This window comes from Malaclemys terrapin, chromosome 7 (assembly GCF_027887155.1).
Source record: "Malaclemys terrapin pileata isolate rMalTer1 chromosome 7, rMalTer1.hap1, whole genome shotgun sequence".
In the NCBI taxonomy this organism is placed as follows: Eukaryota; Metazoa; Chordata; order Testudines; family Emydidae; genus Malaclemys; species Malaclemys terrapin.
This window is the reverse complement of record NC_071511.1, coordinates 75,343,994-75,359,296: the sequence shown is the minus strand read 5'-3', so window position 1 is coordinate 75,359,296 and position 15,303 is coordinate 75,343,994. Positions and strand designations below refer to the sequence as shown.

Here is a 15,303-nt window from a genome sequence, read left to right as displayed (position 1 = left end):
TACCTAGAACCTCTAGAAAATGTACAGCCAGTAGACAGGAGAAAACAGAGGGTCTATTGATTGAGGGTGGTAGGCATCACTTATCACCAAGTGTACTTTTAGGGAGCCAAAAGGAAAGACGGGAGGTGTCACATTATTGATTTGAACTGGGACCATATAGAACATGGTTGCAACCAAAGTCCTGTAGTGGCACCAAGTCTTATATAAAGGGGGTCAAATGAGGTGTCTAAGACAAGGTTATGGTTTACTGGTTCTAATTATGCTGTCTATGTGTGTGCATCAGTTTTGTAGTTGAAGTTATAAATATTGGCTCTAAACTGTCTGTATTTCAAACTTATGCTATGCTTCTGGGAGACATCCCAGACAAGCTGGTATTAGCTCTGCCTAGCCTGCTTGATGGCCCATTAAGGACCATCAGCTGTACAACTGACCCATTGAGAGAAGGCAGATATGCCTTGCAACTCCGCAAAGTATGCAGGGACTGGCCCATGTGACTCCAGACTCCATTTTGCTGTAATTTTCCACAGTAAGGACAAAGAGGTGTTCTTACAGCTGTAAAGGACTATAAAAGGCTAATGCCACTCCTCCAACTTGTCTTCAGTCCTGCTTCTTAACTCTGGAGGGACTTTGCTACAAATGGAAGCTCTACACAAAGGACTGAATGATCCATCCCAGCTGTGGATGTACTCCAGAGACTTGATTTGAACCTGCAGTTTATTCCATCTCTGAACCAAGAACTTTGCCATTACTGCATGTAATTGATTCCATTTAACCAATTCTAGCTCTCATCTATATCTTTTTTCTTTTATGAATAAACCTTTAGATTTTAGATTCTAAAGGATTGGCAACAGCATGATTTGTGGGTAAGATCTGATTTGTATATTGACCTGGGTCTGGGGCTTGGTCCTATGGGATCAGGAGAACCTTCTCTTTTACTGGGGTATTGGTTTTCATAATCATTTGTCCCCATAACGAGTGGCACTGGTGGTATACTGGAAAACTGGAGTGTCTAAGGGAATTGCTTGTGTGACTTGTGGTTAGCCAGTGGGGTGAGACCAAAGTCCTCTTAGTCTGGCTGGTTTGGTTTGCCTTAGAGGTGGAAAAACCCCAGCCTTGGGCTGTAACTGCCCTGTTTTAAGTGATTTGTCCTGAACTGGCACTCTCAGTTGGGTCCCGCCAGAACCGCATCGTTACAGGAGGTTTACAGGGTGATCAGAAAATCTAGAACAGTGGGACTGTCCAATTCTTTGAGGACATCCAAAGATGATGGGGCTGTCTGAGTTGACTGATTAAACTGTTGCTTGAAATCTGACCAGGGGTACATAAGCTCTGGCTCTGAGTCCAGAGCTGCTCCGGCTCTGAGTCCAGAGCTGCTCCAATAAATTCTATGGTCTGTGAAGGAATCAAAATGGACATCTCTGCATACACTCAGGTTCCCATTGACATTAGAAGACTGAGGAGGGATGAGGTTGATGCCAGTACCTCCAGATGACATCTCCCTGTCAATAGATAGTCATCTCAGTAAAGAAAGAATATCAAGCCAGAGAGTCAGAAGCATGGACTAGCTGTTGCTAGTCCAAAGAGGAGCACCCTGTACTGATGATTTGGACGTACAGTGAATACCAGGAATGATCTGTGAGGGGATGAATGCGGATATGAAAATAGGCATCGTTCATGGCTGGGACAAAGTACTTCTCCTCTGCCCTCTTAGGAGTAAGTGTACATGTGGCTGGAGTATGCCACATGACAATGGCAGGTTCCAGGATGGCTCCATTAACAGGAGTGCCATTCTACTAAGTCCTGCACTCTATAAAATATCCAGGAGTCTGGGAGGCGTCTCCTGAATTTCCTCTAGAGGACTCTGGAGCTCATCCACAACTGTCCTTAACAGATGTTGAAACTGGTTAGGGTCATCTGTAGGAGACTGCGAGGCCAGGCAACCGCCTCTTCAGATGATGATGATGGTACGCCTGTTGGAACCTGGGCTAGGACTGGATCTTGTCCTCCCTGCCTCCCTCTTCTTCCCTAGGCTCTTGCAGGAGCTCTAATTGTGTGTGGGCAGGGGACAGGAGGGAGGGGAGAGGGAACTGTGTAATTCTCAATGAGACCACACCGATTCCAGATATAGCTTGTACAGGTCCCACAGTCCTCAATAAGGCCAGTGAGAGGAACCTAACATGGACTGAGGAGGTCCCCAACACACAGGGTTACCAGTAGTCCGAGGTGGGGACCACATCTTATGAGGTCATTGTAGAGCCCAGGAGATTCTGGATGCTCTATCTGGGCTCACCTCTCTTGGTGGTGATGTCAATCCTTACATCATGTCAGACTCCCCTGAAAATAGAAATGTGGGCTCCAGTTACAATGGTGGTGCCGTTGGTACCATCAATATAGAAAAGCATTTGTCAGTTGCCATCAGTGGATGGGGATGAAGTCTCTTTTCCCTGTGCACCTTGGAAGCCACTGTGTCCTTAAAAGCTTGCACTGGTATTGGTGATGCATGGTGTTTGGGCATCCTTTGTTAGTACTGGTGGTTGTCCTAACCTTGGCTCACATCTGTCTTTGCTCAGTTCCAACGATGCCGATGTGGAGACACTCTCACTCTTTGGAGACTGCAGGTCAGTGCTGTAACCGTTATGGGCTCTAGAGCAGTGGTCCACAAACTTTTAACCTCATGCCCCTCCTCACCCTGGTCCGTGCCCCCCACCCCAGCTGAGGTTGGGGGGACGATACTAGAAGCAGGGCCGCAGCCTGGGGCTGAGAGATGGGATTGGAAGTGGGGCTGTAGCCAGAGGCCAAGGCTGGGGGGCAGAGTTGGGGCCACGAGCAGAGCTGTGGCCAGGCCTTGAAGCTGGGAGTCAGGGTCGGGAGTGGAGCTGGGGCTGGGTCCTACAGCTGGGGGTTGGGGCTGGGAACAGAGCCAGTCAGGGCTGTGACTGGGTGCAGAGCTGGGGCCATGCCTGGGGGTGGAGCAGAGCTGAGGGCGTAACCGTTCCCTCTCCACCTCCCTGTGGATGCTGACCCGAGCCCCGTCACCCCCCCCCAAAGGGGGGACGCACCCTACATTTTAGGCACCACTGCCCTTTTGTGTCATTGGAACCTGGTGCAAAGAGTCATCAGACTTAGGCATCACAAAAGCAGACCTCATCTTCAAGGTGGTTCTGGACGGCAATTTCTCTTTAGACTTTTGAGAGGGCATTTTACCCTCACAGCGAGCTTGGAAAGGGGAGTCCTTAGTTCTGCCTTTGCTTGCCCCTGTATTTGAGGTAGTGGTGCTGGGCAGAATGCTCTGATGCCTCTGCCTGGTGTACATAGAGTTTGCCTGGCCTAGATTGGACTGGGACCTCAAAGCATACTCTATTGGATGTTTCCCAAATTTCTGTTCCCACTCTTGCCGGGTTTGGCTGGGCAAGGAGCCACAGATACTGCACTCAGTGGAAACATGAACTTTTCCAAGGACGTACAGGCACTTCTGATGGTCATAGATGACCGGGAAGGATTGGGTGCAGGAGACAGCTCTTAAGTCTGAAATCCTGGACATAATCTGAGTCCCATACCAGGAAGGAGGCAGTCTGAAATCTAACTAATACTTAATTAGCTTTTATTTTAGAATATTTATAGATTCAAAGTTGAAGGGGCTCACTGGACACTGGAGGACTAAGCCTCAGGACCATGTGGCAACTCGAGAGTTCTATAGCACTCCTTATATCCTCGGTCCAGAGCATGAGGTGAGGAGGAACACAGGTGCAGGCCAAGAGAAACTATTAGCAAAAGTCTTCCCATCTCAGGTGCATGAATACCCATGGTGGAATACATATAGGGACCAGTACTCGAATAACCATAATTTCTCCCTAGGGTGGCATCCCTGTACCCGGACCACTTAACAAAAACTTGCTTCTGCAAGAATCGTCACTGAAGGAGCTCCTCATAAGTGTAGTTTCCAAGTTCTAACATTATGATGTTCTCTCCACTCTAATACCAGCCACAATGTTTCATTCATAGGCTTCTCATACAACTGTCTCAGCACTTTTCCATGCTGTTTCCGTCTTCCTGAATGCCCTCCTTAACTGTTCCACAAGTCCATGCTCCTCTCCACATTCAAGCCACTCCTCAAGTACTCACTTTGACATCTACAAGAAGCAAGCCAAACAACAGTAGACAGGTAGATGGACAGTTGGCTGTAGTTTATAAACAGAGTATGCACAGGTGACCAATCACTGTATCCATTTTCTCAACTGTTGTGATAACTGGGGACTAGTAGGCCTACCTCCTTTATGAGTTTAAATGTGGGGAAGTCGATGGAAGTTTATGAAATGGTCCAGTTTCGTGTAATAAAAAATAGTAATTGGAAAAGGTAACAGAAGTCCAACTTGGCCTGTTACATAACACCGATTATAAAATCGGTAAGAATGAAAAACAAAGACTAACTTAGTCTAAACAAAAAGGCTTTACCAATGTAAAACTCAAGGACTGTGTTAACAAGAAAACAAGAAAAATATGGGACCAGCAGTTAATGGATCAAACTTGGCATGTCTGAAATTAGACCTAATTCGAGAACAAAAGGAGAGGATGGACTATTCCGCCCATCGGCACTTAAAGGGTGGGACTTTGAGGGATTCCAAGAGGGGGAAGACTGCTAGGACTCTGCTGTGCTCCCAAGACTTCATCCTTCTCCCACGGATCACAAAAGGTACCACATCATCATGAAACCTAGAGCTGAACAGGGAAGCGTGGCTTTCACTGCTGCATCAGTGTGTTCTTTTCTGCTCCACTATCTTTCCTCCTGTCTACTGTCTCACAGCTTTCCATTTGATCCTGAGGTCAGCTGTAACATACAGCACCAACACAATGAGATGAGATGGCACATTTAGCTCTGGCCATCCTAAGGACCAGCCAGACAACGCTGCACATTCCAGACTGGAAGATAAGTCTGGGCAATTGCTGTCATGGCTAACCTGTCACCTCAGAGCATCCATTTGTGACTGACCTGCATCCGAAATCCTGCCATCAACCAACACTGTATTTCCCCAACCTTTGTTCTCATTTCTCTTCTTCTCCTTGTGTCTGTTTGTCAAAAGCAGGAAAAGGAGGCACTCTTCAAATCTCAGAACTGAGTAACAAAAAACATCCCTTTGCTTCCCACCAGGTCCCTCCCCCCCAAAACATTTTAGTGACACCATTCAATAACCAAATTGGTAGCATTACTCTAAGGGATTACAATGCAATGGCAATAGGAAATTCATTCTAACGACAGGAGTAGGCATGTGGTGTTCTGGGGCCTGCAATGTGCAGGCAGTCAGACTAGATCGGGGTCTCAAACACGCGGCCTGCGGAGGAGTTATTTCCTGCAGCCCGCCATACTGACTGAGGGCCTGAGCTCCTGACTCAGTGTTTGTTGCCCCGCCCTGACCTAGGGCCTGGGCTAAATACTCCTGCTGGTTGCTCAGCCCTGACCGAGGGCCTGAGCCCCTGACGTAGCATTGGTGCCCCGCCCTGAGCCAAGGTCGGGCTTACTGTGTCTTCCAGGACCGCAAGGGCTGCAGAGGAAGACCCTGCAGCCGGACGAAGTACCCAAGCACCAGTGTGTAGTGAGCCGGTGTGGCTCCCCGCCGCCCCGGAGAGGGTCGAGCCCTGGCAAACCCTTGTACAGTGTAGATCATCATCAGTGTTACTGAATAGTTACAGGTGTTCATATTTTATTAAAACCCCTCTTTGCATTACAGTTTTAAAAAAGTTAATACATTGATTTTTAATAGCATACTATATTACTCTTCATTTTTGACTATACACCTTTACCTCGATATAACGCTGTCCCTGGGAGCCAAAAAAATCTTACTGCGTTATAGATGAAACCGCGTTATATCGAACTTGGTTTGATCCGCCGGAGTGCACAGCTCCGCCCCGCCTGGAGCGCTGCTTTACCGCATTATATCCGAATTAGTGTTATATTGGGTCGCATTATATCAGGATAGAGGTATACTTTTGCATCACTGTATGAAAAGGTTTCAGTGATGCGGCCCTCGGGCCAATGTACTAGTCCTCATGTGGCCCTCATGGTGATTTGAGTTTGAGATCCCTGGACTAGATGATCTTGATGGTCCCTTCTGACCTTAAAGTCAGAGTCTATGAGTAGTGATACTATGGTGGTTATGGAGGGAGTCAGCATAAATGGTTGTTTCCATACTTTAAAATTATGGATTTCTATTGAGTTTATTCCTTACTCTAAATTCCCTGGGTTTTATAAACACAATACATTTACAACATTCCTGTAAAGTATTCTACCCTAAATTACGGATATGTACTCAATGTACTTGCTGAGCATTTTTTTTTAATTTGAAAAAAAAAAAAAAAAATTCAAATTGTAATTAAGAAAAAAAAAAAGACATCAACAGTAAACAAGAAGACCCAAGGGAATGTTACCATGCAGTATTTCTAATGAAGTTATGCAATACCAAATAATTTTTTAATTTAACTTTTAGGGACAGATTCACCACTATGCTCTGGCTGCTTTATACCACTATGGAGCAGTGCAAAGTAGCCATGCCTGTACTCCAGCTTTCCATTCCTTCTTGCCCTCCACATTCCCTTGCATTTCTTTCCCAGTTTTACTGTCTCCTGTGCTCCTTATTGAGCACATCTGGGGCAGTGGGTAGTCCATGAAGACAAATATTTTTATAAATATATCAGTTGAAGCATAAGAATAAAATCTTTGGAGAAACTCCAGTTTCTGCCCTCTTTAAAAATAGCCACAACCCTGTTTTTCCCTCAATGAAAGCAATCAAGCTACCCTCAGGAAAGACAGAGGCTCTCCTATCCTGTCAGAAATCTCAGAAGAATAGGTGAATGGAAGCAGTGAATAAGCTTTTAGCTATGGAGAACATCTGCACAAATAATCTACCCCTTAGCAAGGAAGGAGGACTAGTAATGGACAACACCAAGAAGGCTGAGGTATTGAACGCCTATTTTGCTTCAGTCTTCACTAAAAAGGTTAATTGTGACCAGATGCTTAGCACAAACATGATTAATATTAACAATGGGGAAGGAACCGAAGACAGATTAGGGAAAGAACATGTGAAAGAATATTTAGGTAAATACGATGTTTTCAAATCAGCGGGGTCTGATGGAATTCATTCTAGGGCAAACACCTGGAAGATAATAAGGTGGTAAGTAACAGTCAGCATAATTTATCAAGAACAGGGTAACAAGCCTTGTGGATGGGGAAGCAGAAGATGTGGTATATCTTGACTTTAATAAGGCTTCTGATACGATCTCAGGTGACCTCATAAACAAACTAGAAGATAAGGTGATAAGTAACAGTTAGCATGGATTTGTCAAGAACAAATCATGTCAAACCATGATTCTATACTTAATGAACTGAAGCAAATCTCTCAACTGTTAGTAAACCTGACCTCTGAGGAAGGTTGAAAAACTAGGTATGCTAGTCTTTTTTTTTTGGGGGGGGGGGGGGGGGGAGGAGGAGACTTTTGACAGGTTAGACAAACACCTTCGGTCCTACCTCATGACTGGGGGATGGACTAGTTGACCTCTTGAGGTTCAATTCCAGCCCAGCATTTCTATGAATATAGTATCAGAGGGGTAGTGGTGTTAGTCTGGATCTGTAAAAGGCGACAAAGAGTCCTGTGGCACCTTATAGACTAATCCACGGAAGCTTATGCTCCAATACTTCTGTTAGTCTTTAAGGTGTCACAGGACTCTGTCACTTTTTACATGAATATAATAGGAATTCCACCCAAAAACTAAAAATCTTAAGTACATGAAAAATGGAATTATAATGGAAACAGTTTTGTACTCCTAAATACAGATTTGGCTTCCAGGTGCCAACTGTAATATTAAAGTTGAAGCAAGGTGATTAAAACAGTGACATCAATCCGGGGGAGGGGGGAAAAGACCTCAAAAGAGTGCCAGAATATCCAAGTAATCAAACCATTTAACTCAATAGTCTTGTGTGCTTTATAATAATTTTAAGATGGGTTAAATATTGCATCCAGAACAAATGGGATAAGACAAAGGTAATCAATAAGCAGACCATAGGCCAAATCCAGACCACCAGACACTTCTGAACAGACCCTGAAACCTCTTTATTTACTTATTATCATTATTATAATATTTTAGTATTTTCTCTAGAGTCTGGATCTTGATAAAGAAATTTGGACTTTCACAAAAAATAACTGACTACCCCAGGATAAGATCTAGAGATACATATACTAACTACAAGACCCTCAACACCACGGTGCTGAATAAAATAAGAGAAAGTATTACCACTTACCCTCTTTGGCCCACTAAAAATCTTCCTGGTGTTTTCCTTAGCTTTATCGCCTTGTTTATTTGTGGACTTCTTATTGCTTTCAGGCACACCAGATGAATCCTCTGAAAAATCCAGTAGATCTGTAAAGGTAAATATAATGAAAAGATATTCTAGCAGTCAGCCACTTTCCACAAAATTCTGTTCTTGTACCTAAACTGCTACATTTTAAGGTGCTGAAATTATAGATTAGTTAATGACATTCTCAAATTTACAATAGTTTTTTGAAACTGCTTGAGACTACAATGCAGCATTTAAACATTTGACAAAAACCTGATGTTAAGAAGGTTTTAGTTTATACTTGGTTATAGCATGAGAAGTCAAATTTCTACCCAAACACTGGTTCAAGACCTATACTTGAAAAGGTTAACCGATCTTGAAAGAATTTATACTGTTTCTAACTGGTTTCTGGGATAGCAGAACTAAGAGCTTTATAAAGCTAATATTTCACAAGATAAATGGAAGTTATATTGGAAAAGAAGTGGAATAAATCAAGATGAAAGTCTGTTTTTAAAGTACATTACCCTGTAATGGATAAAGGTTGGAAACAAAAATGTATACTACTGGAAGTCTAACGATTGAGACCATTTCAAGCCCTCAGAGTTCATATACCAAACCTTAAAACTGACAGTGGCCTTTCATATTGACAGCTTTTTTGGCACAGGCAAGTAGTGTCTAGTAATCTCACCCCTTAGGATTATACAAGTTTATCAGTCAGTCATCAATCTGAATCTCTGTAAAAAAATTGCTTTAATTAAATTCATCTTTGTACAAATTTATGTTCATACCTCACTTTTGAGAGGAAGGCAAATATTATTCAGAAGTATAGTGGATATACTTTTGAATCTTAACTATTTCTAGTGGCATTCCCACTTAATAGACAGCTTGCTAGAAATAGGTGAGAAAGGTTTGCAGATGGAAGGAACTAGTTGGCAGTGGTCTCAGGGGTTCTCTTTTCAGTATACCCGGACTCTGCTGCCCAGATCCCTCTGGTACTCAAAATTTTGGTTGTAGATCTCCAACATTAATTCATATGACCCTGCCTTCTCTTCAAGATGGAGTCGACAGGAGAAAAGAATTTTCATTTGTGTTGCAGGGTCGTAAGCATAAAGGCTTGGAAACCAGTCTGCATGTTCTTTGATTTGGTGCTACTCAGATGTTATCACAGACTTTATTTGGGAAGTGGAGGCAGGAACAGAGAACACAAAATTAAACTCATGTTGTTTAAATAAAAAAACTGACCATGGGTTTACTCCTAGTGAGCTACCCTTATTTTAGAACTGCAAGACATGCAAGCATGCTGGATCAATTGCTCTATTAAGTTATTTTGACTTTTCCACACCCACACACCAACAAATATTGAATGTTAGGCAATATGTTTTTCACGATACAGGTATCTGAACTCACTATGCCTGTAGAAACCATTAACATTTTCAGATAATTTTCAAATTGTAACAAAAAGTGTTAGATTGATACATGCAATAGTATTTGAAACAGTTTTAGACTAGAGCTCAAAATCCTACAGTAATATAATATTCTTTCATTATAGTAAAATAATCCAAAAAGTCTTAAAATTTAGCAGTAGCCCAAGGGAATCAATGTGCCTAATGTGCCATTAAAAAACAGTACAATTGCCTACCAAGTGACAAATCAATTGTAGCTATAGTAATAGAAACAAAAAAGCAGGCATGAAGCCTGCAGTGCTGCTGCTGTGGCTGGCTCACTGAGCATGCACTGGGTTTCATGCAGCAGGATTCCATGATAAGTTACATATTCTAATGGCATTAATTATGATCAGGGCTTCTTACCTTCTCTGTGAAATTACATAACCAGTAAATGGATCTGAAATGATGTCAATTTCTTAGGTAATCCTACAATCAAACATCAAAAGCAAGCCAAATACTGCCTAATTAGGTCATCTTAAGGATCCAACGCAGCTTCAAACTGCATTTAGTTGAACAGCAAGAAAGACGGACTCCTCTGCATTTCAGATCCCTTGCTCCATTTATCAAAAATCCAGCATATTAGATTTTTATTAGTGATCCATTAAGTGCATTTTGAAATTTGTGATTTTTTTTTTTTTTTTTTTTTTTTTTTTTTTAAATCGGCACTTCAAGATGACTTAATTTGATAGTATTCAGGGAGTCCACCAAGCTAGTGCCTGTCACGGTCAGCAAATAAGGAAACTTTTTCTGATTTGTCCACTAAAAGTTACTGTACATGTATGATACCACTATCTATATTCAATATCGAAACATGTGCAAGTTTAAATTAGGTCATCTTTACCCAGGGTCAATTCTGAAAAAGTCTCATCTTAGAGATTAATTTTAAAAATATTTAGGGTTTTATATACATCAGAGATTGAAAGCTCCTCCGCCCCCCCCCCCCCCCCCCCCCACCTCCAAATATCAAAAACCTAGCCATGAAACAATCTCTGAGAAAGCTGACAATGTTATGAAGGTAAAAGGTCTTGAGGCGATTGGTCACCAATTTATGGAAAGTTCAGTATTTAAAAAAAATCCTTAGCACCCACTCAGCAAGCAACAAAAAAATTTTAATTGAACTATTTTATGCAATAAAAATTATTGCATAAAATAATCTGTTTTAGAGGAAGATAAGTTTACAGTAACATTTAGAACAAGGCGATCAGTCAAACAGCTTATTTCCTGAAGTTTCTTCAAAGCATCTCACGTAGAAACATATTTATAATGTATGATTTCAATGTTATGTAATGTCTATTTTCATAGGCTGTTTCCCTCACACTTCTTTGGAGAACTGTCCCAGGGAAAAATGTGTCTTCCTAAATCCCGTGAAAGTGTGTTTCTTTTACTTTTTTTGGTGGTCTGTAGGACCACTGCAATTGACAAAAATTTCATAAGAAAATTGGGAAACTGGAATATAGGGAAGAGAAAAAAAGGATCTATAAAGGGGCACGCTTACAGAACATGGAAAAATAAAAACTAAAAATATTGCTATAGCAGTATTAGAATTTCCAAAACCTAAAAATTTTTCTTTTGTAGGACCTTTGGAAAGATAGAAGAAAATGAATAGAATAGGCATTTTCCATCGTTTTCCACAGCACACAGAACATTTTACTCAATCTGAGATTCTGAAATGCTCCTTGATTAAGGCCTGCCTATCCTTGTGATTAATTGAAATTCCTCTTGGTTGAGAGACCATTCCCTTTGATTTTCAACCTGTGTAGCCAGTCTGTCCTGGTATTCAGCATTTTCTATGCACAGCCTTGATAGAATCACATTGTACTTTGGCCACTGAAATATTATTGGTTTTAAATGTAGTGGGGTTTTGGCTCTAGACAAACAATTTGTTTACTTTCTTGTAGGGGAAGTTAGTTGGGTAGTATCATTGTTTTGCAATTTTGTAGGACTGCAATATGGAGTGAAAAAGTTTTTCTCCATCCTGATGCTAGACTGCCTTTTAATCAGACTATTTTGGGCTGCAACTGAAGAACTGGACACGAGAGAATTCTTAATTGGGAGTCAAAGCATAGATACAAGATTTCAGGCTTACAGCAACTCTGGAGTGCCTCAGTGTTTGGAAAAGACTAGGAACTTGGAGCCTGGAAGATTTTTATCCCTTTTTTGTGTTTTTGCCCTTAGGTGGACCAATTCTTCACGTACACAGGTGAACAAGAGTAACGTCTGGAAGGGACTTGATTCAGGGAAACGTTCTGATTCACACTGAATCCTTCGTGGACTAATATTGCCTCCTTATAGTCTTATCAGATTTCCAGTGGAGTAACTCTAGAAACCTTTAAATGTGTATGACTGGATGTAAGCTTTTTTCTTCCCATCTGTCAACATTCAGAATAAAATGAAAGGAATAGTGCATTTCTACTTAGCCTGAATGTTATTCTAAGAATATTTTCTAGGGTTCTGTAATGTGGCACAGATTTTTGTTTGAAGTCTTACAAAAAACAATGGGATATATGTTTAGACAGATCAGGAACCAACTTGGAGCATGGCAAAAGTGTTGCATGGGTTCTGTAGAAAGCCAGATTCCATTTTTAAATATGCTGCAAACTGAGGTATAAATTCAACACTGCTGTGAACTGAGGGCAGTATTTAAAACCCCCCACTAATGCCAATGGGAGTTTTGCACCAAGATGGGGTGGAATAGAATCTTTATGCAGGAAAGGACATTTTTTCCCAGTACCTTATTTTATATCAGTGGCAAAATATGTTCACCGTTAGGGCAGAAACACCAGTGGTCCTATCTTTCTTCCTCTTTCACCTTCCTGTTTATCTCCTTTACATTTTTCCCTCTGCATTTCATTCCCTGTAACAATATTCAGTTCCCATGCCGCATTGGGATTCACTCCCATCTGCTTCCCCCTACTGAAGTGATCAGCAATGGGAGTGATAAAACTCACAAAGTAACACTAGACCTTAGAGTTAATATCTTTATGAGATTATGACAGTGCTAAGCAGTGTAGTTCACATTTAGTGCTTGAAGGAAAAACAACCAAATTCTTGTGAAATTCCAAGGGTTCTGGGATCTTACATTGTCTCCTGCTGTGGGTTGGAGGGGAAAGATACTCCATGCCCACCCACACTTGCTAAAATGTTTGACATCTCTAGGAGATTATGGCCTTGAAGATTCAAGAAGGAAAAGCCTGACTGCTCTGAGTTCTGGAAAACGTATATAATGTTTTAGGGTCTGCTGGATGCCAAGCTTTGTGAAATGTGTTCGGTCTCAACTGTGCTTCTCAGTCTGTCAAAGGGTCTATTTCTAAGAGAGATGAAATAACATCCCTTGATTATATTCTGTGGGTGAGTCCTCCTTTTCAGAGGGTTGTCTAAACAGTAAGGGTGCGTCTGATTGTCCATGTCTTTGGAATATTTCAGCTTATCAGCAAAAAGCTTTAAGCTTGATGAATTTAAGCTTGTTCATCAGATGAGGCCATAGACTATCACAGAGACAGCCTGGTTTTCAAAAAATGACTGACACCAGAGAGTGCTCTCCAAATAGCAACAATAAAACTATTTTTTGTATGTGGGGAAAAGGGAGATGCCAGCTCAGGCACAGAAACTGGGAGCAGAAGCAGGAGCCCTTTGATCTCGAGTAGGAGGATCTAATCAGATTGCTCAAACAATGGAAAAAACAAGCTGTTGATGCTAAGGACCTTCCCTTCCTAATCCCTCAAGTCTCTCTCCCTTATTTCTCAATGTAGCATGAGTCTGGTAGGAGGAAACAGCAAGAAAATTCAAGTTTTTTGGTTCTGAGCTCAAAATTTATGAATCTAGGTTCAACCTTTAAGTCCAGTAGTAATCATTTAACTGGACCTCCTGTGTAGCATAGGCCACAGAATTTTACCCAGAATGTTTTGTCTTGAGCCCAACAACTTGCAGCTGAATTAGGGCATCAGTAGAAAGACCTCTGCTTTCCAAGCATGGAGACAGAACAGTGGGAAGGTGATATTGTTGCATTGTGGTTTACAGGCCATGAGATGCAACCTGTTTTCAGTAGAAAGAGGAATCTTTTCCTCTGGCATGAGATTAAAAGGAAGATAAACCATTTTTTTTGATAACTATGGAGCAGTAGGCACCCATGACAGACAAGCAGAAGCTAAACTCCTACATTTTTGAACTAGTGAGTACTGTAATTCAAGAGACTAAGAACTTTAAGGATATCATAATTAGGTTACAATTTAAAATTAAGTAGATTTAAGCTTAAAATCTTATCAAATCCAGAAGAATATTGCTTACCTGCATTAGTGCTCAATTGGGTGTCCTGGGAAAAATTCTCATTGCCATCAGAACTAGACTGAAATGAGGAAGATGGTGCTGTTCTATTTCGTTTTTTGTTAGGTTTCCTTTCTGCTAACTGCCAGTCATCTTCATCATCCTCACTTTCACTCAAGTCATCAAACCCAAAGTATTTAATTTTATAATTGGAGCTTCCAGAGCCTCCTTCATCTCCCCCACCCTCATCATGGTCTTCAAACCCAAAAAACTCCAGTTTGACGTCCTTTTTGGATTTTGTATTGCTAGGTCGAAACCTGGTTGTAGTCTTGGTAGTAGCAATGTCTGCTTTCTTTCTTAGACGTCCAGCCTCTCCCAAGTCAGTAGGAGCTGCTGTAGTGAATTCATCAATACGTTCCATTGTATCCTGTATGGTAACATTACAAACTGACAAGCAAGATGGATGGAGAACAGTGTAGTCTCTAGTACGCCCAACTGTCCCTCTAAAACTGGTCCCACTACTCAAAACAGCTTTTCTTGCTGGGTTCAGACCATCATTATTTGATTCATTATTTGCTTTGGATAAAGACTGACTACTGCCATCCATTAGCTTATCAAAATTTGTTGCCCCCTGTTTTGTTTTGTTGGATCTACAATATGTCCTACAGTTGCTTGGCCTAAGAACAGTTTGCACAAGTTCTTCACTAATGGCTTCCTTTGGATTTTCCATATCTTCTTTATCAAACTCTTCATCCTTGTTCTTAATATCTGAGAAATGTTCACTATCAAAATCTAACATATACTCTCCAGCTGTGGAGTCTTCAACTTCATCCTCCCATTCATACAAATGAGTTCTTAATGGCCCCTTAGTCTGAGATATATCTGATAGAGAGTCTGAGCTTTTCCCAATACGGGAGTCCCAAGAGTCAAGTAAGTCCTTGGTTTCTATGTTGTACCCAGAAACGTCTGTGGTTTCAGCATTGGTTTCATTACTGTCTTCAGCATTCTTGTAGATGAAGTGACTGTTCTTATTATCTTCACTAAAATTCTGTATTTTATCTACAAAAAAGAGAAATTATTAATTAATAAGTAATACAAATAGAGCCATGTTATAACCATCAACTCCAAGACACAAAGCTGAACTCTGACTCATCTCAGTGTAACAGAGGGAATTCTCAATGCTCACTGGCACACAAAAAAAGTCTCAATGAAATTATCCAAAAATTATTGATTTGTAAGAACCTAAAGCAAACTTAAGATTTAAAAAATATTTCA

General features: G+C 41.4%; 1 protein-coding gene across 1 annotated transcript in view; it reads right to left on the bottom strand.

Annotated features, from left to right (window-relative positions):
- The window catches only part of WAPL (WAPL cohesin release factor), a 128,889-nt gene that overhangs the window by 48,902 nt on the left and 64,684 nt on the right, over positions 1-15,303 (bottom strand). The window contains exons 3-4 of the mRNA XM_054034191.1: positions 14,053-15,087; positions 8,288-8,406 (exon numbers count right to left, since the gene is read on the bottom strand). Coding sequence (XP_053890166.1) covers positions 8,288-8,406; positions 14,053-15,087 — 1,154 coding nt within the window. The remainder of the gene's footprint in view (positions 1-8,287; positions 8,407-14,052; positions 15,088-15,303) is intronic.